The sequence below is a fragment of the Cladophialophora carrionii genome (assembly GCF_000365165.1).
Source record: "Cladophialophora carrionii CBS 160.54 unplaced genomic scaffold supercont1.5, whole genome shotgun sequence".
Lineage (NCBI taxonomy): Eukaryota > Fungi > Ascomycota > Eurotiomycetes > Chaetothyriales > Herpotrichiellaceae > Cladophialophora > Cladophialophora carrionii.
Window position 1 is genome coordinate 1177394 of NW_008481830.1, and position 25077 is coordinate 1202470.

At 54.6% G+C, this 25077-nt stretch overlaps 8 protein-coding genes across 8 annotated transcripts; 3 read left to right on the plus strand and 5 right to left on the minus strand.

Moving 5' to 3' along the window:
- Window positions 1–2626: 2626 nt before the first annotated feature.
- On the minus strand, window positions 2627–5833 carry G647_06251 (uncharacterized protein; the record flags this gene model as incomplete). Its single annotated transcript, XM_008730573.1, has 1 exon — window positions 2627–5833. One exon carries the CDS (start codon window positions 5831–5833, stop codon window positions 2627–2629), a length of 3207 nt encoding a protein of 1068 aa, XP_008728795.1.
- An 893-nt stretch (window positions 5834–6726) lies between these two features.
- G647_06252 (uncharacterized protein) lies at window positions 6727–9132 on the minus strand (the record flags this gene model as incomplete). The annotated part of the gene is made up of 2 exons (XM_008730574.1): window positions 6727–8880; window positions 8929–9132. The coding sequence occupies 2 exons, from the start codon at window positions 9130–9132 to the stop codon at window positions 6727–6729; spliced, it is 2358 nt and encodes a 785-aa protein (XP_008728796.1).
- Window positions 9133–10063: 931 nt separating this feature from the next.
- G647_06253 (uncharacterized protein) lies at window positions 10064–12259 on the minus strand (the record flags this gene model as incomplete). The annotated part of the gene is made up of 1 exon (XM_008730575.1): window positions 10064–12259. One exon carries the CDS (start codon window positions 12257–12259, stop codon window positions 10064–10066), a length of 2196 nt encoding a protein of 731 aa, XP_008728797.1.
- A 1148-nt stretch (window positions 12260–13407) lies between these two features.
- G647_06254 (uncharacterized protein) lies at window positions 13408–15549 on the plus strand (the record flags this gene model as incomplete). The annotated part of the gene is made up of 1 exon (XM_008730576.1): window positions 13408–15549. One exon carries the CDS (start codon window positions 13408–13410, stop codon window positions 15547–15549), a length of 2142 nt encoding a protein of 713 aa, XP_008728798.1.
- A 270-nt stretch (window positions 15550–15819) lies between these two features.
- G647_06255 (uncharacterized protein) lies at window positions 15820–16610 on the plus strand (the record flags this gene model as incomplete). The annotated part of the gene is made up of 2 exons (XM_008730577.1): window positions 15820–15886; window positions 15958–16610. The coding sequence occupies 2 exons, from the start codon at window positions 15820–15822 to the stop codon at window positions 16608–16610; spliced, it is 720 nt and encodes a 239-aa protein (XP_008728799.1).
- A 126-nt stretch (window positions 16611–16736) lies between these two features.
- G647_06256 (uncharacterized protein) lies at window positions 16737–18299 on the minus strand (the record flags this gene model as incomplete). Its single annotated transcript, XM_008730578.1, has 1 exon — window positions 16737–18299. One exon carries the CDS (start codon window positions 18297–18299, stop codon window positions 16737–16739), a length of 1563 nt encoding a protein of 520 aa, XP_008728800.1.
- A 730-nt stretch (window positions 18300–19029) lies between these two features.
- On the plus strand, window positions 19030–20070 carry G647_06257 (uncharacterized protein; the record flags this gene model as incomplete). The annotated part of the gene is made up of 3 exons (XM_008730579.1): window positions 19030–19344; window positions 19498–19597; window positions 19703–20070. 3 exons carry the CDS (start codon window positions 19030–19032, stop codon window positions 20068–20070), a joined length of 783 nt encoding a protein of 260 aa, XP_008728801.1.
- A 2220-nt stretch (window positions 20071–22290) lies between these two features.
- Window positions 22291–23907, minus strand: G647_06258 (uncharacterized protein; the record flags this gene model as incomplete). The annotated part of the gene is made up of 4 exons (XM_008730580.1): window positions 22291–22364; window positions 22415–22553; window positions 22600–23826; window positions 23899–23907. 4 exons carry the CDS (start codon window positions 23905–23907, stop codon window positions 22291–22293), a joined length of 1449 nt encoding a protein of 482 aa, XP_008728802.1.
- Between the last annotated feature and the right edge of the window lie 1170 nt (window positions 23908–25077).

The window sequence follows — 25077 nt, forward strand, 5'->3', positions numbered from 1 at the left end:
TTGGGGGTGATTGCAAAGGCGAAGGGAGCGAGATTGAGAGAAGCGCAGGTAAGAGGCGGATGTGGTGTGAGATGGATGGGATGCGTCAAGTTTTTGTCTTGCCTGGGTTGCGCTGGGTTTGTTTGGGGCCGTGGCTGGCAACCGGGCTCGCTCTCTTGGGCGTGCCCAGTCATGCTGGTTCGCGACGGGCGTCTTAGCGGGGAGGAAATTTGAAGGCGCTACTAGGCAACGCGCTACCCACCATTCAGCTCCACCCTTTAACTAGCGCTAGCCCAATTGCCCGGACTCTTGGGGGGCAGCCCACCGGGACCCTCTGCGCTAGCAGTGAAAGATTTCACAGTAGCCCTGCGGGTTCGAACGTCGAATTTCTGCTACCGCTCACATGTTGATAGTTGCTGTAGCAGGTCGTGCTCACCTTGTTCCGATAAAGATGGGGTTCACCGCTGGCCTGTCCCCTTTCCACTCCTCAAGTCCAGCCCAGCGTGATCGCGGGCCGTCAGCAGCAAAAAGGGGAGCCATTGGGATCGTGCCCGAGTATTTAAGAGCAGAGAATGTTCCTCCCGCTCTCTCTGACGCCAAGTCCTCTCCTGCAGTGACAACTCGTGCTGTGCTGCAGGTCATACTGACAACAGGTATCTATTTCAATTTGTGACGGCCTGATGACCATGACCGGGCCTTCAAAGGACTCGAGGGCGCACATGTTGCCACCATCCGATCAGGCCCGATTCAAGCGTGGCTTTGCATCCAGCAACGATCCTCTGAGCACGACCATCGTACTCTGCTGGAAGCGCATGTCATCCGATTTCCAACAAACCTCTGCCGGCCCTCACCGCTTCCCACTCCAGCAGACTTCCCTGCATGATCCTTTCGGTGATATGCGCGAGATCGGTGACGGGACTAGCAAGCATTGTACAGAACCGGCTACAGGAGAGTCTGAGTGGAAGATATGGGCACAAGAATACGAGTAAGTTGTTGGTCATGCGACCATACTGACCACCTGCAGGAATGACGTGCCCGCCGCATCCGTGGCCTGCCGGGGTGCAATGCAGCCCATTAACATCTGCGAATGGCAATCGAATCGCATGTCCTCAAATACATTTTGATAACGTCTTCCGAGGCTATTACGAAACAACTCTATCGAGCCATCCAACGAGGGAAGGAGTTTCGGGTTAGTAGAATGGTGTTCTGGCACGGCGTCCCAGTTCACAACATCAGAAGTAGACTCGCCTAGCGCAGGAGACAGTCAGCTTTGCTTGTCTGTATTTTGTCGGTTGTCAGGCACATGATTTGTTTCCCGATCAGCAACCTGCGGGTTCAGCCTCCTTGCTGTTTGAATAATCGTGCATCGTAATCGCAACTCAAAGAGTCCTGCCGATGCGGCGACCAGGCCGTCGAGCCGTTCAGTCTCCATAAGCGTGTGGGCATGTGCTGCCGGTCGAAGTTATAGCGAGATTATACGTTACTACTCGGTACTGCAATAAGGGTTATCATCCAGGCCTTCGTCGATCCTGATAGTACTGGGTACAGTGGTAGTGTGTCGTCGCTCGACATCCTTCACAACACCCAATCATGTGGGTTCAGCGAAACTCGACGAAGCCGCTGGTTTGGCAATTTCGAAACGAGCTCCACCTTGCGAAGGACGCGGGTTGTTCTCCGTGCCTCGTCCGCCTCCTCTTGCCACGGCCAGACCCAAGCCTGAAACAGGCAGGACAAGAAAATGGAGGTCCTGCGCGGCGCCCCCACCCTCGGTACGGATAGGTCGTTGATGATCGACGCAGCAGAGAGACTCCCTTGCTTCGCACAGGAGATCAGTTCCCACAGTTGAACAACCTAACGATAAGGCAGGTATGTAGGCAGAACATCGACTGGCTAATGATCTCCCGTCTGGACAAACTCCGAACTCCCTGTGAAAAATTGGCACGTCGACTCGTCGTTGGTCCAAGCTTGAAACCATGGCTCGCTGGCCGCAAGGTTCAAGACCTTTCGCGCCATGCCGCTTGCCTGAAGAATCCTGGGCCAGCCAAGGAGCAAGGGCCGGAGCCTATGAGGAACCGAGAATTCAACCTCTCAAGCCCCACGCTTGTCCATGTCGGAGATCTCGATGCCGTTCACATGCCCTCCTTGACCTCTCCGATTGCGCATCTCGATTGCGTGTCGATGGGCCTCGGAGATCAGGGTCTGACCATTTGCTGACACCGACTTGCTCACATGAGGGTTACTGAACACAGTACAGCTCGATGAAAAGAGTGTCTTGATGGGTCGAGTTGATAAAGTAGAGACAATGGGGGTCATCGAACGCTGGCAGGCTTGATCAATTCCTCCCACACAGTGCTCCGTACTGCCAGTTCAGCTGACAACCAAAACCTACCACAATTCAGCCAACAGACTCGTCAGCGCAGACTGCGACTGTCGACGACCATTCTTGACCTCTTCTACTCTGATCAATACATCAATTACCTATCCTTGCGCTCGTGTTAAGCCAATTTCGGTAGTGCCGCCAGCGCCCTGCTCAACTCCCAGGAGGCCAAAGGAGTTCTATTAGTTTCCAACTTTTCTCTTCCCGACTGTCAACGGAGTCGTACTGTACATGAAAAATATTCGAACAGCCAACCCTCAAAACAACGAATTAGCCCGCCGTTGTCAGGATGTAGGACGTGACTGCGTCCATCCGCTCTTTCGTGAGTCTGAGGCTGATTACGAGCAGTTCTTGTGCCACGTCTGGATCGTGGACCTGCATTTCGTGCCAGCTCTTTGCATCCAACCGCCACGTAATGCTATCTTTCTCGGCAACCATCGTCGCAGTGCGCGGCGTCTGCGAGAAAAATGGGAGCTCACCGCAGGGTCGCCCTGCCACAATCAATTCAGTATATCTGCCCTGCGGCCAGTCGTAGTCGCAGCGTAAAAGGCCTTCTTCGAGGAGGAAAAAGCCGTTGGGTGGATCCCCGACGTTGAACAAGACGCAGCCTTTGGGGTAGACTATCCTTTCGAAATATTTCGCCGCACGAAACCAGAAATCCTCGTTCTTATCCGAGACCTCAGCAAAGATCTGCAACATCAGGGGCAGGGGCTGCTTAAATGTCTGCCACTTGGCCGTGCTAGATCGATCTTCATCCAGGGTGGTTTGCGCGACCTGGTGAAGATGATTCCGCCTGGGGGAGCTGCCCATGAACTCTGCCTTGTACGATGAGGACAACTCTTGAGGCCGACTCCGCGGCACATCGAGGTGTGACGCGATACGCTTCGTCCGTCGATGCTCCTGTTGGCGATACAAGGCGGTCAACAGCTTGTTTTCGCAGTGTTCCAGAGCAACGTTCAGATCAGGAAATATCTCAACGTCGGCATCCTCCGCAAACAGGCCAACGCTCCGCAGAGCTTGTCCAATCTCGCCGTCAACGTCGAGACTGCAGATAACAAGCTCCACTCCACGCGTTTTTAGGAGGCGATCAATCCTGGTGAACGCCTCGGCGGCCGAATAGTCAATCCCATTGATTTGAGCCATGTCCAACACGAGAAACCTTAGAGGCCTAGTTCGGAAGGCATCATCGGCGAGGAGAGCTCGAATTCGGTTTTCGACACCGACAATCGTGCCAAAGAACAAAAAGCCGGATAGCTTGATTAGGAAGATTTGTTGTCCGGTCTCCCTCAAGAATTTCAGCTGTACTGGTGGTCGCCTGACCAGGGACTTGGCGATCTCGCCGGAGTATGTGGCCCTGATCGCTGTTCGTCGAGACGTTTCAAGGACGAAGCTGAGGGCAGCAAGCACGATGCCCACAAAGATGCCAATCACGAAATCCCACGCTCCCATCGTGACCACAATGATGACGATGGTCGCATACTCGAGCTTGTGCACTTTGCCCCACGTTCCCACAAGTGCTTCCTCGAGCAGCTCGATGCCGAGGAGGAAAATCAAAGCTCCAACCACCATGATGGGGATGTAGCCGATGATGGTCGGTCCGGCTAAGAGAAGGCCGAAGGTGCAACCTGCCAGCAGAAGGCCCGCAAGTCGGTCATTCCCACCGCTATCCATGAACAGAAGGCTGTTTGTATACACAAGATAATTCTGGACACTCCCGAATAGACCACTCACGCAGTTGGAGACGCCGTGGGCCACCAGCTCCCGGTTGACATTCAGATTGTCCTCACCAGTGGACACACCGAGAGCAGGCACATTGATCGGCACGTGTAAAATGCCGAAGAATGTCAGGGCAAACATGGTTGGGATCGTTTCTGCAAGAGCCTCCCAGTTCACCACCTTGAAGTCGTAAAGTGTGTAGAAGTGATACCAAGGATGACCGGAAGGTGGAGGATCAAAAACCCAACCTCCGCTATGCATCGTCTCCATCGAGATGCCCAAAGCGAACTTGAAGAAGTAAAAGACGGCAGCAACCGCCACAAAATAGCCGCCAACCAACATATTGGACTTCACAAAGCGTTGCACAATGTGTAGTATGACCGCAAGAGACAATGGAATCGTCCAGAGAGCAACAGTATCACCGCGGAACAGTTGCTTGAGAGTGGCAGGGTTATACTCCAGATTCCCCGGCAATCGAGCAGCGACCTCGACGCCTGTAGCGATAAGAAACCAGCCAACACCCCCAATGCAGCCAATCAGGATATGTCGGGGAAAGAAGCTGACAAGCAACCCCAGCTTGCAAGCCCCCATGAGGAAGAAGACCACCCCAGTCAGAATGGCACTAATCGCGAAGGATAATATCGTAGTAGCCAGCACAGATTTGGCATTTTCCTCCCCCACTTTATGAAGGATGGTGAAGGCCATCTTGTGGAAGAACGGGACGACCTCAATCATTTCGGAACCAATGCCTCCTCGGAAGACCGATCCCCCGGATGAGTAGACCACCTGAGCCACGATGGTGCTGACATAGAACATTGCAATGCCGTCGGAGCCGAGGCCGTCGAATATCTCATTACCCAGGGGGAATAGAATCATGCCGTAGGACAAGGCATCAAGAATGTTGAGGAGCAAACCCAGAAAGACAGCGGGGAGTAGGCTGACCGGGTGTACAACGGCTTCGCGGTAGATGGTACGAGCGCTCCAGGTCTTGGGATGTGTGAGGACGTAGCCGCACGACCGCAACTTGTCGATAGAAGTTCCCAGCTTCTGGCGGACACCCACACCCGGCTCGTCTGCATGGTTCTGGCATTCAATGTCCGTCACACGCCCATACTGATTGATGTCTGTCTTTGGGTCGGCGAGCAAGGCTGTACGCTCGTCTGCGTGTGAAGATTCCAGCATATTCGATGAGGTTGGATCGTTCAGTTTCCCCTTGTAACTAGCGTCCGTCTTCAGCGTATGCTCCTCCTCTTGCTTGCTGGCTGAGTCTTGTATCATGGCAGTGAGGCCGGAGACAGCTGGGTCACCCGGGTGATCTTGTTCTGAGCCCTCTGGAGTTACAGGCTCCGAGACCTCCTCGATGACATCGGGGTAGCCATCGTCAGAGGAGGCTGTTGAACTCGGTGGAGAGCTCCCTAGAAACGAGGCGTTGTCGGACAGAGCAAACGCGGCCAACTCAGCCGTCTGGTCTCTCAAGCCGGCAGAGGAGGAATAGTGAGCCGGGTCCAGCTGGCCATGGAAGGAGCGGACGTAGAACGATCTCGCAGGAGTCTTTGCTGTAGGTTGGCTGGAGGTAGAGCTTGCTCGAGGACGATGAGCAGCTTGAGCGTTCTCCGATATGGGCAGAGCACTGCTTTCTTCTACCACTTGTTCACTGTGAGACCTCCTTGAGGGCGAGCCCGGCATTGCGGCAGGTCGACTCTTTGCATAGCTGGAACTATGGCGCGCATGTTGCTTGCCTGAGGATAAGGTTGTCGACATTTTGGCAGCTCAAAGAGATATCATCTTGTCCCGCAATGCATCCCATGCAAACTCCACTGTTTCTCGGCTCTTCCCAGCTGACACACCACCGGGGCGGGCCCAAGCTCGTCGAACGGACCCGTATGACGCGAGATAGGCGGGAAATGAGGAGAGAGGGTTAGAGGCAGTCAAAGTGAGCAAGATCCGGGCGCGCAGCAGACAAGAGCCCTGAACTCGTATACGGACCGTTGTGGACTCGAACCTGGAGCGTCCCGGGTTAGTCCAGCTATCCTCTGCCGCGTCTACTTGATACCTTGCGTGGTGCAGAAATTTTTCGTATTTGTTTATGCAGCGCACATGTGGAGGCGGACAGTGCTTGAAGCGGGGCAGCCTGCGATGGGCCTGGAGCGGGAAGGCAAAGGCGAAGGCGAATACAGAGGCAAAGATCAAGGCAAAGTCAAGCCAGTGACGGCGGGCGTCAAGTGCTAAAGCAACTCGGTTGCGGGCTCATTGCCAATAGTCGCAGCCGCCCATGCTCAAGGAGCCTCTGAAAATCGTTATCTTGCCCGCTACTGACGACGCAAATGGCGAAATGTCGAAGCAACGAGTGACGCCAGACTCGACTAGAATCAAGCCTGCATGCAGAAAGAAAAGCGGTTGTGGATCAGCACCGTGCAGCGAGGCTGCATGAGCCATTGGACCAGCGCCAGCCCTACTCCGTACTGATAAGCGTAAAGGCATGGACATGATTCTGCTCTACGTTTTTACTGTGGTGCTACGGGGTAATGTGCTGTGGTGTTCGCCGAGATCCTCCAGGCCATTGAAGTCACTCTGATTAAGGACGAGGCTAACCACACTCGAGTACCTCGCACAGTACTCTGTACACACAATGAGCCCGAGCGTATGTGTGAAGCTCAGTGTTTCAAACTCTCAAGCCAAACCACCAGCCTCTTCTTGATGATCACCCCCACAAGTCTTCCGCTGCCTTCCTCTGTCACGCATATGTGCCTTAGTCCGAGCTTGCCGAACATCTCGACCGCATACTCCATCGGTGCCTTCGCACATATGGTCAAGGGCGTGCGGTCGATGAAGTGGGACAGGTCGAGTTCCCCTTCGTGCTCCGTTGGCACGCCGACCCCTGCTATTGCGGGGAGGAGACGCACCACACAGCCTTCGCCGAAACTCTGGCCCAAAGTTTCGAGCCCAAACTCTAGTTCTCCTTCCGCCAAGTAGCCTTGTAACATCGTCCGCTGAACGAGCACCAGACCAGCATCCATAAGACCCCGACGGCGCAGTTGGTGCAGCTTCTCTGTCAGCAGAATACGAGGAACGACGCCACTCTGAGGGACATCGACCGTAATCTCACGCATGGTCTGGGTCGGAGGGATCAGCTCCTCGACTAGGTAAGCATGCTCCTGGACCAGCTTCGTGCTCTGGTCGAGGTCAAGGAACGGATGGCCCAGAACTGTTTGTGCGAGATCGTAGACGCCTTCACGCTCCAAGGCGTCGGCCACCCATTTGGCAACCATTATCCCGATCATGTTCGGCACGATAAATTCCAATTCACCCGTCAATTCAAACATGATCACAGCCAGGCTGATGGTCATGCGGCTGACGCCAGCCAGGAAAGCCGCGGCCCCGACCATCGCGAAGATGCCCGGAGAGATGGTATGTGCCAGGAAAGGCAGTTGGCCGACCAGTCTTCCAAAGAACGCTCCGCCATCAAGGGCAGGAATAATGATCCCCGACGGCACCTTGATGCCGAACGTTATGATGGTGAGGACCAGTTTCACCAGCGTTCCATACGCGAGCCAGCCTATATATCTGCGCGAGGGCGAAGCATCTCCTTCCTGCACACAGACATAAGCTGTCTGTGGACTTTCCGTGCAGTCGACTAGGAGGTTCTTGATAATGACGTCGCCCGGCTCTCGGGTTAAAGGGTTCGGATATTGTAAGAGTGCCGTGGCCAGCACGACCAGGACCACCTCGAAGACCGGGTAATTCTTGATGATGCTGTACTTACGGAAGCTGCGTGACCAAGCAAAATTTGCTTTGCAGAATACGCCCCCGAATATGCCACCGGCAATGCCAAGGACGACAAACACGACGTAGTGGTAAGGCTCGTACGTCGTGCCATAGTTGGTCTCAAAGAGCACGAGCTTCCCGGTGCCGGTCGGATTGAGTGCCTTGAGGGTCATCGCGGCGAACAGAGAACAGATGAATGCCCGCCAGAGCACCTTTCGGGGAAAATAGGTCGAGATCTCCTCGTATGCGAAGAGCACCCCGCCGATCGGAGCACCAAACGCCACGGCAAGCCCGCTCGAGCACCCAGCAGCAAGTAGTTCTCGCAGCTTTCGCCCATTCTCCCGATATTTCGGGAATTGGACACCAACGAGGTACGCAACGCACGTCGATATGTGGACGAACGGGCCTTCCTTCCCCAGACACATCCCTGTCGATACGGCAAAGGTGGAGCCTACGGCTTTCACAACGAGAACCTTGAAGTCCAGGAAATGAGGAATGACGAAACCAGACAGAATTGTCTTGATCTCAGGAATGCCACTCCCCGCTGCCATATAGATTGACTTGCCAGCAGCTGTAGGTTTCAGCATTTCGTTGCTCGCTCGATCACTCATCGTCTGCACCGGATCTACGTCTCCCGCACCCGGGGCAGTGGCCGGCAGAGCCCGTTTGGTGGTCAAAGTGATTGTGCCGCTGATGATTCCGAAGGCGAGGGCAAATGCCACATAAATGCCGAACCCATGCCAGTAGTTGGTCGTCCAGTAGCGCCAGTCCGCGCATGTCTCCCCAGCATCAGCAAGAGGCCACAGTCGTGACTTTGAAGTACAGCAGAGTTCCTTGCTTGCGAATGGATTACTGCTGCAATACCCAGTTTTCCAGTCACTTACGGTGGCTACAGCAATATCCACCAGAAAGGCGACACATGCTGTCAGCGTGCCAATCAGAGCGGCTGCTATCCAGCCTTGGCAGGAGTCGAACGAAGCTCTAAGCGCATGTCGAATGCCGTGCCCACTGTGGACAGAACGATGTCTGAACGAGTCTTTGACCTGCCGGTCTTCAGTTTCAGCGCGTTGGGTGGAGTGGACTGGTCTTACCAAGTCGTGCAGCCAATCGATCGTCGTGTAGTCGTTGTATGGGAGACGTTCTCCTACTGCGCTTTCGCCAAGTGCCTGTTCTTCTTTGCTGATATGCGAAGAAAGGATCGAAGCAGCATCTCCTTCACCTGGCAAAGAGCTCAGCCTCCTACCGTGAGGCAGAAGACGGGTGCTCTCGCTAGCCCGCTCCTCATCTTGAGTCATATTTGTTGGCAAAACTGGAATGCAGATGTAGTGAGGCTATGACTGTAACTTCAAGCTGAGACATCACGATATGTCTCTGGACTTGGAGGGTTTGGACGCTCTGCGCCTATCCTCCTGACTGGAATCGTCATAGGAAACACCGATAACTCCAGCATGCTTAAGTTGTGCGAGATTTGCATCTCCGGGGAACTTCAGATCTGAGTCTACCACTCAGAACTTGGATTCGAGATTCCAATGCACTGATAAGCCCAGATTTTGATATATCTGTGCAGAACGATGCTGCAAGATAACAGCCGTTGGGAGATAAGGGCGCCTCAATCCTCCGTCATGGCTTTATTGTGGCTGCAGCAAGTGGCTAGTCTCTAGTGGCTAGTCTCTAGTGGCTGGTGGCTGATGCCGAGAGGCAGACCTCGGCCAATCACGTGTGCTCACATCGGAGGCGCAGTACTCTGTATCTCCCTGTTGACACCCCGATGGAGTTCAGTGTTAATGTGAAGAGTCGTGTGATGCTCAGAGCTTCAGCACAGAACATCGACTCGGACACAGCACTCGTATTGTCTTCTCACACATTATCATCGCCGCAGTTCCCCGCAGCTGGTGGCTGACATCAAATGCAGGGACCTGCACGTCGTGAAGCAGGAACGAAACTTCCGACCACGGAGCGCAAAGAACCTGTTCAGTAGCGCGATAGTTTATGCCCTGTCGTTGGACCGGGTCCGCATTCGTGCCCCCGGTCTGTCAGCGGGTTCCGTCCTGCCGGGAAGTAAATCGGCGATCCCATGGGAAGATAGCATTGGAGAATCGGAGTACTTGAGCACAATCTTCGTTGAGTCTACAGGGCGCTGTTCGCCAGGGTCATCCTAGTTGTACAGGTCGTGTAATTCGTTATTGTACCCCATGCACCTGGTCGAGCCCAATTGAACGCAGGCGTTCATGTCAGGCCAAATATGCAAAAGGCCAAAACTGCAACGCCGATAAGAAAACTGATGGCCACTCCACCAACCAAACCCCAGACCAACCCCCGGCGGAGCTGTTGCTGTTGCGCCTCAACAAAGGAATCAGAATCGGACGATTCGATGGAAGAGGTATCTTCGCCATACAACAATGGTGTCCGTTCATCCGATGATCCCTTGTCGGCGATAATCCATTTCAACGGCCATGACGTCCTGATGGATTTCCATGCTTCGGAAAGCCCTGGGAAAGTAGGCTCGTTAGGATCGACGTAGATGGCATACGACTCCTGAGGGTGGACGTCTGAATCGCCGTCGTCGAATTCGTTCCAGTATCTGAACCTGGGTTCTGGCTCTAGCATGACAATTCGTGCCCGCTTCTTTCGTGCTTTGTGATTTGGCTTCGAGCTCGGCTCCTCTGGGGAACTGAGTGCAAGCGCCCGAGTTTCTTCAGATGTCGCAGAAGAATTTCCTTGGGTGCCTGTAGAAAAGACACTATCTGACTGGCCCTCGCTTGAGGATGGGCCTGAGGACGTCCCTCTCGTGTCGCTTGCATTGATTTTCATCCGCGTAGTGGTCTTGAGTCGGTTAAAGCTGGGTGCATGCGGCAGAGGCAGTTTGGTGATATCGAGGTCTAGAAGATGTTGCCATGATGGACGAAGAAGGTCTTTTTGCACTTTGCGGATGGCCATGTCCTCGATGGTGAAGTCGTGGACTCTGTATGCCAAGTACGACTCATCAAATGCACGGACAACAGCAGGCATTCGAGCGAACTCCCAGCGGATATGCAACACGGCGTAGGGGAAGGCTTCGCTCCCTTGACAAACCTGTTGTAGTTTACTAAGCTGTTGCATATCTACAGCACCAACCATGATTGAGGAATCCAAAGTCGCCCAGTTTGCGACATCGGCGGTGTTGGTCATTCCAACGTAGCGGGTACGATTGGCTTGGACTTGAGCCAAGGGCTTGACGTCCCTGTGCTCGACCAGATAATGCTGAACAACGGTTGTGGCTTTGGCGTCGTTCTTGGGGCCTAATTCTCGATTCAAGGCGATGGGGAGGTCTTCGCGATCGACTAGGATGGTTTGTTCACCGGATGAACTTGGTGAGAGTCCAGCGAGGGTAACCGCTGCATTCTTATTGCGGGTCCAGTGGGCGCTCAAAGCTATTTTTGATGGCCTTGCAGTGCTTGCGTCGGCAACAAATCTCTGTGCATTGTCGAAAAAGACCATGTGAGTCCTTGAATCACTCGAAAGTGGCGCAGACAGGCCATTCTCCGATAAGAGGGATTCTTGTGAAGCTGCTCGTGATGGCGAGGAAGAGGATGGATCGACTCTCTTCATATTCCTGTGTAGAAGGGCACGTGCTTCGTCGATATTATCTGGATGGATCCAGTACATGGCACTGCCAGCAGCCTCACCATATGGCACTGTCATAATAGCGGCATCGAAAGCTGAAGGCGCGGCTTTGATGGAGTTGTTGATCTGGGCGATCAGCGACCGGGTGCTCGTGGTGGAAGTTCCATCCTCCTGTTGCTGTCTGGACAGTCGTTCAACCTGCTGCCTTCTAAGCATAGGCCCCGCCAGCTCTTCGGCGAGGATAGATCGAAGGTTGGCCAGTTCCTGTAGATAATTGGAGTAATCGGTCTTGAGCTGGTTGGACGAGAATACTTCGACATCAGAGCGGGTTTGCAATGAGGTACATCCCGTCCATTTGGTATACTTCTTGAGAAGCTTCCTGAAGGCGATTTTCTGAGCCGATGCAAACCGAGCAACCTTTTGGATTAGGTCTCCGAGCTCCTCGATCTCTTTGGACAGTCTCCGATGCTTGCGACCATGCATGGATGCCACGACGTCGCCTGCGAAAGCTCTCTCGTCGGCATATGTTCGGAGCGAGATAATCTGCTTCTTGAGGACGATGAGTCGGCGGTCGATTTCTCCCTGTTTCATGCGCAAGAAGAGACTGATGTTATCGTACTGATCTCGCAAGATGTCGAAAACTGCCTGGTCCGAGTCTTCCCAGCGGCTCTTGCCTTGCTGGGGGATGTTGACGGGGCCGCCATGATTTAAGTTGTTGGAGGTGTTCCGTTTGATGACATCCTTGATCCCATTGTAATTGAGGTTGAATGCCGCCCATTCTGGAACCGACCGTTGCGCGAAGGTCTCGCCAAACTTCATGATCGCGTCCCAGGACTTCTGAGATGCAGTCGTTGCTTTGCGACTGGTGGTGCCGGAGTCTTGCAGAAGTAGGGTCGCTACGGACACGGCCGGGGCTGGAGGCGATCTTATCTTCTATGTCGGCGCAGAGGTGCCCGCGAAGCGCATTTACTCCGGACGCTTATAACTTTCCAAACTCAATGGAACTCAGCTCGAGACTAGCCAGAAGCGCACCCCACCTGCCCACTTGGCGCCCCTCGTCCCAATTCTTCCGACCACACAGTAGCACGAGCAGGCAGGTCACTGCCGGTTTACCTGCACACGGTAACATTCGAGAGACCACATGCAATGGATATCCTGATGTGCCGCCGTACACCCATGCGTGAATCTGCATGAATTGCCACGCTCCCCTGTTCCTACACTTGTCCCATCGGATGAAAAGCACCACCGATGTCGCAAGCTCGCAATGTGATTAGGCTCGAGGTGGCTGGTCCATGTCGTCGGTGAATGACGATTGGCAAGGTTCATCTCCAAATTGTGGAAAGTTCCTGTTTGTTTTCAAGGCATTATTACTCCGCCGACAGGTACGAGGCCGAGGAGGCCTGGGCCTTTGAGGGCGTCCAGCGGCTAAAGTTGTCAGAGGGACGGCCAAATCCCGGCTAGGCACAGCTGGCCCAAGGACTAAGCTTCGCACAAAACTCGCAGTTGCAGTTGTCTGCCAGCACCAATGCAGGCAGGGATGGTGTTTTGCTGGTAAGGCGAAGTTACGCTGCGCATCGACCAGTGACGTCCTCTCAGAGTCCTGCTTTTCAAATTTCTGGCAAAGTCCTGCTCCACTCGTTCATCTCTAGTGAGGGTCTGGCTAAGGTTTGTGCGAGTCTCTGGAGGGGACAGAGGGGAGAATGCGCGGCTTGGGAGCCGCCTAGCCACCCTGGAGCGCGCCCCTCGCATGGGTAACATGCACGCTAAACCCTAATCGCAGGTTGTCTCTGTTTCCTGTTACGTCGCTGAAGAAAAAAAAAAATACCTAGGTACTTACGAGTAGGTACTTTGTACGATCCGTCGGTGTTGCGATGCGACGGCCAAGATTATTGCACCCACCAGCAGCGTAACGGCGGCAGCGTCGTCGATGCCACATCCACTGATTGAATCTGAAAGTAGATGCAGCGATGGCAGAATCAAGTGGTTTTTTGACCACTCTGTCGACATCAGCCCAGGACTTTCTACAGCCGCCGTCGACGCTTCATCTCGACAGTCTATCCTACCTTAAATCAATCCTCGACCCGCTGGCCAGCAATGTCGCCGCTGCTCAGACGTTTCGGAGGGATGAGAGCAGGAAGAAAAGAAAACGAGGCGATGTTGAGCGGGAGGAGGGAGTCCTGCAACTACGCCAGGTCTACACAAACGGTCTCGGGGTCAAGCAAGTGTGGGAGCAGGCGAGAAGAATCCTAGATGCTACATGCACAGAGATTGAGAGGGATATTGCCATCCAGAGAGCTCGACGTCAGACGAAAACAGAAGCGCAGGTTGCTTCGGACGACCAGGAGGATGATGCCGCGAGCCTCTCCGAGGAAGAGATTGATGACACAGAGTACAGCGACTTAGGAAGTGGCCTACCCAATGACGACGCTGTTTACGAGGACGAGGCTGCTGAGGACGACCGAGATCTTGAAGAAATGGAAGACATCGAGGACGATGATTCTGATAGATCCGAGGCGGATGAGCAAGACCCTGCGACATATGTCGAAGACCCCAACCATCTCAATGATGGCTTCTTCTCCATCGACGAATTCAACAGGCAAACGCAATTTCTCGAGCAGAAAGATGCGCGTGGCGAGGACGACAACCCGAGCGATGAGGACGATATTGACTGGGATGCAGACCCTTTGACCATGCCTTTCCACCGAACGAAGGCCAACGCTGGTGAGAAGAACAAGGAGGCGGACGCCGGCCATGAATCGTCGGACGAGGAAGATGGCCCGACCTTTGAAGATGCAGATCTGAACGCAGACGACAGCGACGAAGACATGATGGAGCAAGAAGAGGGCGCTCTAGAGGACGGCTTGCCCGGTCTTGATAATACAAACGAAATACGATACGCCGACTTCTTTGCCCCTCCACCAAAGAAACAGTCAAAGACCAAGCGGATGAGGGCGCTGCCGAAAACACAGCCCAAATCTCAACCGCAGCCAGAAGACGATGACATTGAAAATAGTCTTCAACGAGCAATGGCTGATGTCCGACGTGACCTGCTCGAGTCGGATGAGGAAGACTCCGGTCTTGACTCTGGATCTGACGCGAACGACATGAGATCATCAGGCAGAAACATGTCTACACACGAGAAGCAGCGCGCTGCAATTGCCGCCGAAATCCGCCGCCTCGAAGCTGCCAGCGTGGCAAAGAGAGACTGGACGCTTTCAGGCGAGGCACGTGCGGCTGATCGACTTCCGAACTCCCTGATTGAGGAGGACATGGAGTTCGAACGCGTCGGTAAACCTGTACCGGTGATCACCGCCGAGGTCTCGGAAGAAATCGAGCAGTTGATCAAGAGACGGATCCTGGCCCGCGAGTTTGACGAGGTCATTCGCCGTCACCCGGATGCCGCTAGTGGCGCGGGCGAGGCTCGTCGAGGCCGGATAGACCTAGATGACACGAAGCCTCAGTCCAGTCTCGCGGGGATCTACGAGCAGGAGCATCTGAAAGCGACTGATCCTGGCTACGTCGACAAACGATCAGCCGCGACCAAAAAGCAGCACGAAGAAATCTCAAGGTTGTGGAAAGAGGTATCAGGTCAACTAGACCTCCTCAGTAATCTGCACTTCAAGCCTAAACGGGCGGAAGCCGAGATCAAGGCTGTGGAAGACAAACCCACCATCAGCATGGAGGATGCGAGGCCCGTTGGGGCTGGCGTCAATGCTGAGGAGAGTATGCTTGCACCACAAGAAGTGTATCGACCGGGTGAGGAGAAGAGGAATGGTAATGTGATTGTCCGCAAAAGCGGCGCAAGTATGAGCAAGGAAGAGATGACACGAGAAGACAAACTGCGGCGGAGGAGGAGAGAGAAAGAGCGTATGAAGAAAGCCCAAGGCGGTGCGCCGGGGACGGGCCCAGCTCACAGCGTCGGTAATGGAGCATCCAAGAAGGCGAAGGCCAAGACCAAGGAGCAAGAGAAGTCGGACATCCTGTCTGAGCTGCGCAAGGGCAACGTCAAGGTTGTGGGCAAGAAGGGCGAGCTGCAGGACTTGGATGGGAAGAAAGGCAAAGGAGCCACCAGTGCTGGTGTGGTAGGCGGCGGTGCCTATAAACTGTAGTTGGCGGATCATATCCTGATTGCTTAATGACCACATAATCAAATGGTCACAATCGAGTGAGTCAATCTTTTGTACGGAGTACATACAGTATCTCGAATCTCGTTCCATTCGCATCTATTGTAAGGTTGTCCCGGTAGGTGTCCGGCTCATATTCGGCACATCCGCCACATATTCAACCACACTGGACGCCCCGCAACAGCCGTTTGCTTGTGTTCTTGCGGCGCGCGGTCGCCGCTTTGTTCGAGGCCAGTGTTCAAGGGTAATCCCACAATGGGCATCGAAGAGCAGAAAGAGGAGCGCGAGGTCCTCGACTCGATCTTCCCAGATGAAATCACAGGTTGGGGAATCCCCCTTCTCTCAGAACGAAATGTAAAATGGTTTCTGACGCTGAAATGCCACTCCGGCCAGACACTTCGGACAATGCGTACCGGATAAGCATCACGCTCGACATCCCCGACGGCGGACACGACGACGACGACGACGACAAGAACGGCGGGCCCCCCGTCCTCTGGCTCAATGTCACGTACCCGGACGCCTACCCTGACGTCGGTCCGCACCTGGACATCAGCGCCCCGCCCAACGCGCCGAGACACCCACATTTGGACGTCGGCGAGGACAAGGCGCGACTCCTCGACGCGCTCGGACCGACGATCGAAGATAACCTCGGCATGGCCATGGTGTTTACCTTGGTCACGACGCTGAAAGAGGCGGCCGAAGTGTTGATCTCCGACCGGATACGGCAGGCCGAGGAGGCGCGCGAGGTCTTGGTCCGGGAGAAGGAGGAGGAAGAGAATCGCAAGTTCCACGGGACACTGGTGAACAGGGAGCGGTTTTTGGAGTGGCGCGAGAGGTTCCGCCGGGAGATGGAAGAGAAGGAACGCAAAGCGAGGGAGGAGGAAGAGGCCGAGGAGAAGAAAAAACGAGGAGGCGGCAAGGCCGAGGAGAAGAGGCTGACGGGGAAGCAGCTGTGGGAGAGAGGATTGGCTGGCAAGGGTGACGAGGAGGATATCGACGGCGAGGACGCCGTCGCGGCCGTGGAAAAGCTCAAAGTCGACGGTTAGGTTTTTGCTCCGGTCGAGCGAGCTGAGGGTCCAGAAAAGTGTTAAGGGAGCAAGTGTCGCCGACAAACCCATTTTCATTTATGACACGGCTGAGCGAGAGACGGACGTGGGCTGGGCGAATGCTAGCTACACGTTTCTATCTGGTCCAAACGACTGAAAATATCTCTTCCGGAACGGATTGAGTTCATCGGCGGTGCGACCTGCAATGGGTGCCGCCTCCAAGCCCTCTGACAAGCCTACGTCGATCCCCGGCTCCTGTATCCCTGGCAGCCGTTCATACACGAGCAACCTCCGACTCCATTTGTTGAACCTCTGGACGCACTCGTGCTTCAGCTCCAGTCGCGGGTGCTGCGGTATGACCGTCGTTTCCTCCTCGCCGAATTCATTCTCGTTCGCACTGGGCATCCAGAAGGCGAGACGACCGCGGTCCGCCAACGTCTTGGCGGCAAAGTCTAGAATGTCGTCCAGCATCCGGGTGAAGGAGTATGGCTTCTTCGGGGCGATGTACCCAGGCAGGCTGTGGGCAGGTACGCCATCAATCAATGTCGGAGTTGATGGGCTGTTGCTCTTCAAGGGGTTGGAGATCAGGCCGTTAAGCTCCGTGCCTGTGGATCGACCTGGTCTCGATTTGGTTCCGAGCACCTTGAGTCCTTCGCGAACGCCATAGGGAGGGTCACAGATGATCCCATCCAGCCATCGGCCGTCCCCTGATCCAGCCCCCGTTCTAGAGGTCCGGAAGGGCGTATTGGTCAGGTCTGAAGTCATGCAGTCGCCGAACAGATGAGTCAGACCATATCTCCGCAGGTTGGCTCCCACTCCTTTATCTAGACCCGAACCTTTCCCACGAAAACTTCGACCATCGATATCGGATCCTAGTACCACGGCCCCGAGTTCCGCCGCTGCTACCATGAATCCGCCCGTGCCGACGAATGGATCTAGGAAGATCTTTCCAGGGCCCGCCAGAGCCAGATTCGCAGTCACCAAGGCCAGCTCTGCATCCATGGAGGTGGTCGAGATGTAGGGTCGCTTCTTCAGGTCGTGCCTGTCCCTCAGCCAACGGCGGGAATCGCCAATCTTGCGAGCTAGAAAGACTCTCCTGAGACGCGTGCCCGCAACGTTATCAACAGCCACTCCAGGGTGTCCGTCTGTGCTGGCTGTCTGATGTGACTCAGTTTGCGGTGGCCAGGGGATCCATTCTTCCAGTACCGCAAACTCGGCCTCGGGTCCCTTCATTTTGATCTTGCCCCTCAAGTCGAGATATCGAAACGAATTGATGATGTCTCTCTGTTGGTCCACGTCCCTCGTACTGCCAAAACAGTCGACAGAGAACTTGAACGACGTCTGCCGGAAGGCCTCCCATAGATGTTGGCTCCTCTGCCTGACATCTGCGTGAAGCTCGTCGTAATCCCGCCCTTGGCCCCAAACCTCATAGATGCATTTCGATAGAATCGAGCGGCTTTCAAAGCCTCGTATCCGCGTGTCAGACGCTGGGTCGTACGCCGGGCTGGGATGCGACGTCCGCTCGCCTTCCTCGCACGGATACAGGCTCGGAAACCTCACCACGCAGAAAGGGGACTTTTCGTCGTAAGACACGATCTCGCAGGGCAGATCCGCAAGCGTCGAAAGTGCCTCAATCTCGGGGCATCGAAAGGATTCGTGCGTCTGAGCGAACCGTATCAAAGAGTCCATTATTCAGGCACAGAAGTAGAAGCTGCGCCATCTGCGAGCACCTAGGAAATCTGCCTTGGGCGTCGTGGTGCGGTGTGAGCCGAGTCTCAAGTAGATGACAGTGGTCTGAGTCACGACGGTACTGGCATAGAGATTCGAGGTTCCTCGATTGGGCGAGGGCGACGAGGCAGAATTCTCGCCAGACTCGAAGGCTGTATGTAGCTCGGTGATTCAGCGCTGTCTTGGCGGCACTTTTCACCAGTAGCTCATACCACGATAGCGACCAGGGGCGGGGGATTACCCGAATGTTACTGCTCTTCTTCCTGAAGAACACTGATTATGGAGACATGGTTCTGCCCAGCTTACCGGCCAAGGCAGAATGAAGATGCAGCCGCCGCCCTTGGAGCGACTGAGGGAGGCTCCAGAGGTGCTTTGCTAGGCGTGCCCGATGCCCGTCCCGGTGCCTAGGGCGGATTACTAGGTAGGTAGCCTTGCACAGTAATTCCTGTAATTACTTGGTACTGAATATACGCAACTGGCTTCCAAGGTTCTCAGCCTTTCGACTTCGTTACTTCTAATGCTCAGTAATTAATTACTTACGACTCATCCACGCCTCTTGCATCTATCTGTGTGATCATCCCAGCAATCTATCTTTTTACGTCTCTATAGAAACATCCTGTACCTTAGATCCCTTCTGTTATAGAGTCATTTGTACGCTTTCCACCATCTTCCTATTCCCTCGGCCCGCAGAATGTCCGACTTGCCACGACTTGTCCACGAAACCAGTCCTGCGTCGTCTTCGCCCTCAGACCGGGCCTTCTCTCCATCTTGTCCCTTTTGCGCAATAACAGGGACGTACCCGTCAGTCTCGCCAATATCGGCACCCGACGACGCGGCGTCGAAGCTCGACCCCGAAAAGCTGGACCCGCCTTCATTCGTGCTCTACTCCAGCGAGCATGTCGTCGCATTTTTGGATATCATGCCCTTGACAAGAGGGCATGTATTGGTGGCGCCTCGGAAGCACCGTGTCAAGGTTGGAGATTTGAGTCCTGACGAGGGCGCTGAGGTATGCTTGGCTTCTCCTACTTGCTCTGTTCCTTGAAGAACCTTGAGAGATGCCACGGAAAGACTTGAGGCACTTCAATCCGGGACGCCGAATCTACATTGATCATTCCGTTTCCGGACAGTGGTGTCGAAACATGCACTTACACATCCACAGATCGGGCGAGTTCTCCCTGTTCTGGCCCGGTCAGTGCTCAAGGCTGTATTGCCCGACATACCGCATGAAGACGCCGATTACAACGTTGTGCAGAACAACGGTGAGTCCGCAACGTGTACCCTAACGACAAGACCTATTCGATCACCTTCCCCTAACCGGATCCCCCAATGAGCCTCCAGTCTAATCGATCATCTGTCTCCTTCAGGGCCGGGAGCTGCACAGGTTGTGCCCCATGTACATTTCCATATCGTGCCGCGTCCGCCCCTGAATTACAAATATCCGACCAACAACACCCCCGCATCCTCGAAGAAAAAGTATCCCCGCAATCCGCAGCCTTCAGGTCGTCAAGCGACAGCCATTCTTTTCGGTCGTGGGATGCGTGAGGATTTGGACTATGATGACGCGTCGATACTGGTTGACGCCATGCGAGCAGCTTTGAAGGAGGAATGGCAGGCGAGCCTTCCAACTCCAAGTGGAACGGGAGACACTATCGCAAAGGAACCTTTAGACAGAGATACAGAACTCAGCGGCAATGGTGGAGGTAGTGGCAGAAGAGGAGCCTGGAAAGTCTGAGGAATCACACTGCTCTTTCCTGCTCCAGATGCCGTGCGGAGGACCTGGTTTCAGAAACAATGCAAGGCCAAACATGTCAGCAAGTGGCACCACAACAGAGGCTGCTACGGGCATCTGATGTCGACTTGCTGTATGTATGCAACGACGTTATCACGCCCTTCGCGCGACCAGCCTGGCACGGCCTGTATTTGGAGACCAGCTCAGATAGCCGACACGCCCTCGTCCCCCGTCGAGCACCCTCCCATACTGCCGTCTCTCCCCGGTGCAAGTCTGGCCTACCGAGCTTGAGACTGCAGATTCCGTTGGCAACTCCCTTGGAGAAAGGAGAAAAGATGAACGAACGCACTCTCTCAACCACCAGCTCTCCGTTTGTCGCTCGCTCAAAAGATTGATTGACTGTCCGCTGCCCATGTTCCATACGTTCCAGACTCTCGTTCTCCGCCCTGCGTTGTACATTTCTCGCTTTATATCCATTTCGGACTCCACTGCTTCAACGCCCGTACACTGGCTACGCCCTCGCCGCACACCGCGATCCCTCGAGTGACTCTATAACCATCGTGAGGAGTCAATCAGCCAGTCCATCAGCCAGTCAGTCCATCAGCCAGCCAACCAGCCAACCAGCCAACCAGCCAGCTAGTCAGGTCCATCATCCTGTCTATATCTCTAGCCTTAATTGCCTACCTACCTATCCGCCCTCCGCGACGCGAAGATATGCCCATTACCAACCTAAAACAGACCAGGCATCCATCAGCCCACGCGAGAACCACAACCTACCAGCACATGGCCCGGCCCCAAGTCCCGGCCTCGTCAAAAATCAACCGTCCAAAACCCCGCGCCAGCTAATAAGGCAAACCGGAGTCGAGGTCCACCACCTCCCAGTACGAGGATTGTCGTTCTCCTTTTTTTGCCCCGTTGCCCCGTTGCCAACTCCCCAAGGGACTGACTGCTGCCTGCCAGACACTCGTTCCCGAAGGATCGGTCCAGGATCGTTCCAAGATCGGGAACCATTCCCTCTGGGCCACGACGTCGACGCCGACGTCGACATCGAGATAGAGACAGAGATAGGGATAGGGAAATCAACTCGCGCCCACCCCAGCGCAAGATCAGGATCAAGATCAAACTCATCTCCCGGGCCAGACACAAGCCGGGCATGACCGCGGCGCGACTCAGCGGTGGGTCAACGACCGTGGAAGCGCGTTCACGACGAGTTACGGGACGGGACGTATCTCTCGCCGTTCAGGCTACGATGCAGCTCCAGGTACAAGTACAGATAAGGGGGAATGTGGGTACAGTCACAAGTACAGATACTGTAGAATGTGATGGGGTAAGAGAAAGCTCAAGGTCAAATCCAAGCTAAAGTTCGAGGCCATCACCTTCACGGTCAAGGGTCGCCAACAGACTAAGAGTGAAGAGGATGCGGACGCGTAGAGCTGTTGCTACAACACCTTGCAGTTAGACTCGCGACCATTCTTGGGATATGAAAGGACGCACAGCGATGAGGTTGCAGGGCGGATACAATTGCAATTCCACCGGAAGATTTATGCCTATCGACATATGCAGAGGCTGAGCCGTAGACCATGGACCATAGACCATGGAGATATCTGCAGGCATAAACGCCATAGACCGCTCAGTAATCCAAAGAGCACCCCCAGTCTCACCATGTCCATATGCGGTTCGCTGTAGGCAACGTTCGCTGTAGGCAAGCAAGTCGCTCTCGAAAAAGACAGACAGGTCCATGCAGTGCACTCAAGGACGCAAAAATTCAAGGTCCCGGCTTCCATTTTCCCTGTACGCATAGAACGCCGTGTTTCGCCTTCTGCATTGTCAAGTAAGCCCAGATAAAATCCATAAGCGAGTTTGCTTTTCCAACGCCATTCCATGTTTGTCGAACCAGCTGAAGAGATGCATCCACCAAGATGTTCCACAACTCCCGAACTGAGAAGCAAGATCGCGTTGTACAGTGTCGGAAACCGCGATCGAGATCGCCTGTGGTTGAGGTCGTTGGTCGCAAGTTTGGCGGCGGGTGTATCAATGTGATGGTAACAATGCTGATGTTGATTTATGTGTGAATATCATTTCCAGTCGTCGCAGTAACGGAGACATGAAACATGAGCCCGTCCAGTTGGTTTACCGAGACTCAAGGTGGACTGCCTTTCCTGAGCGTCAAGCTGGGAAGCCGACGACTATTCAAGAGACTGTCCTCGACCATGGCTCGTAAAACTATTGTGCAACCTCGCCAGCATTTCTTCGGCTCGCTCCATAGTCCTTAGCCCACTTTCTGGCCAAGATTGATGCTATGCACTCTTAGCCCCGGGTTCATAATTCGTGCTCCGGTGTGACTTACCTTTCAGGAACTTTTTAGATGCGTATTTCTTGAACAAAGCCTCGTGGGCAACGGGCGCCTCAAGGTAGCTGATTAATAGATTGAAGACTGGCAGGATCTCGTCCTCAGTATAGGCAGCGAACTTGGCCAGTGTGGCGTCCTGTCGATGTTTAGTCAAAGTCAAAGATTGAGGCCTCACAACATACCCAACCACCACGCTCGAAGATCATGCGGGCGAGGTACATAGCAGCGGCGGCGATGTGGCTCTGCTTGTATTCCAGGAAGCGGTGGTCCACAAGACTGATTTCCATCAAGTATTTCCCGAGAGTACGAGTCTGAATGTCGTAGTTGTCGGCCTTTGATATTCTCCTCAAGAAGTTCATTGGGTTGGGATAGCTCAGGTCGTATTTGAGAGTGGACAAGGTGTACCGCTCAGCACTGAGGACCTCTTCAATGGTGAATCCGTCATCGGCGACATGGACGAAATTGCCGACGTGTGGTGACAAGACTTCTTCATACTTGGAGGCGATGAACATCGCAGTGATACCGACGAGCTGAAGCTTGTCGAGGGGGACAACCTTCTGCGAAAGGAAGCGGTCTACGATGTTGACGGCCAGGAACAAGGTCTCGGGCAGAAGCCTAAATCGGGTGTGGACTTCGATCAACCAGTCGACAAGGATGCCTCTCATCTTCCACTCGAGGTCGTCTTGGTGATCCATGTAGTTGGGGTTCGGTTGGGTGGCATCCTCCAGGGCGTAGTAGTACTCGAAGATCTCGCGGACGTACTCGGCGCACATGGAAGGGTCTTCCAGGTCCTCGGCATCCAAATCAGCCACGATGTCATGGACATCGTCCACCACTTCCACTTCGACATGTGCCTGGGCGTGAGCCTCTTCGACCACTTCCTGCGTGATAGACTTCTTCCGTGGACGTTCTTCGACGTCGGGAGTTGCGTCCTTCGACGAGGGGATTGTAGAGGTTGAGGTTTGTGTCCGTCTCTTGGTATTTCCAAGCACACCGGAGCCGCTGCCGGGCTTCTTGACTTCTGCAGAGGAGGCTTTGGATTTGACATTGTTGTCTTTGACGCCCAGAGCAGCCCTTGACGAGTTGGTTCTTGAGAGCTTCTGAACGCCGCCGGCGGTAGATTGAGCGGCTTTCGACTGCAGCCCAGCCTTGGTTGCTATTGCTTTCTTCCCATCTTGTACCGCGTCGGCACCCTTTGCGGCATTGGTTACGTCGCCCAACGCGCGACGTCTCGTCGTCCCGTTCATCGTGCCAACAGTGGACTTCTTAGTCTGTAGGGCCTTCTTCGCCAGTGAAGTAGTGTCATCTGCGTTCGAGAGGCCAGCGGCTTTGGCACGTGTCAGGCGTGTCGACGTCGCGACTGAGTTCTCGTCGTTCTCATTGTTGAGTACTCGTTGCCGAGTACGCGGCTGTCCAAGAGTTAGCTGGTGTCAAGAGACGCGTGAAGGGTGCAGCCCTGAATGCTCTAGGACAGGACATACAACAGGCATCTCGTCTTCCTAACACTGTGGTGGCGAGGGAGCAAGTGCACGTCGATGTCGAGAAGAAGACAAAGAAGCCGACTCTATCGAAGAGCAAGACACGAAACTGGAATCGTCGAATGAGTTAGCATGATATGTGAGGAATCCAGTATGATTGGGGAATGACGCACGAGCTTCTTCAGGCGTGTCTGGGCGTGTGGCAATGTCGAGACCGAGAGGCCGTGCAGACGACTGAGGATAATATTATTATGCCCCAAGCGGATTGTGCTCAAGTCGAATTCGATTCAGGTGTGGTGCTGTGAGTGTGCACCGACTTGGTAGGGCGCGTTGTTTTGGTGATTGCAGTGAATCCCAATGGGACGCGGTTGGCTGCGATACGTGGAGCTGGTGGTGAGGGAGATGTCAGCTGCGACTGATGGACACACAGAAGACGGGTCGTGAGGCAGAGGACAGGTTCTCGAAAGACGGCATAGGAGATGGAAGGCGGAGCTGAAGTCGAGGGCGGTTTCGAAGCGTGGTAGGACAAACAAGACGTGGTGCTGATGTTCGCAGAGTCCCGTGGAGCTCTGTTGTTTTTCCTTGGCAACGCTGCCGGCCCGAAGTTTTGCACTGCAGGCGAGTCGCGCGCCAGGCCAGCCCAAGTGGTGCGCGGTGGAATCGCGGTGCGGTGGTTGGTGCGGGGTGGAGGTCCAAGCTACGTACCTGGCAGCCCTCTAAGAGCAAACTAAGAGCAAAGTAACGGGAACGTGATGCCGGACCTGAGGATGAGAGCAATCTATTGCTGCAGAGTCAATGGATACTCAACCCAGAGAAAAGCGCGCAAGCAGCCTGTCAGACCGATACAGGATGGAGGTGGTCAAGCTGGTGCAGGGCGGGAGAAAGCCTTTTACGCTGTTGATGGGGGAACAAATGGAGCTTGCGGCTTGGTGGCTTGCACTTGCTGCACGTCAAGTCGCGCCTGCCGTTGTTTGGGCGTCTCCATCGTGATGCTACCAGGGCAACCGTCATTGCAGCTTCCAGCCAATCACAGATAATGAGCAGAACGACCACCCGTCACACTCTCTTCACTCCGCGTTGAGGACGAATTCTTGCTGCTGTACAATGCTTGCTGGATTTCCGCTACCTATTCTTGTGGCAAACAATGCTCAAAGTCGAAATTGCATAGCGCAGAGCCGTCTA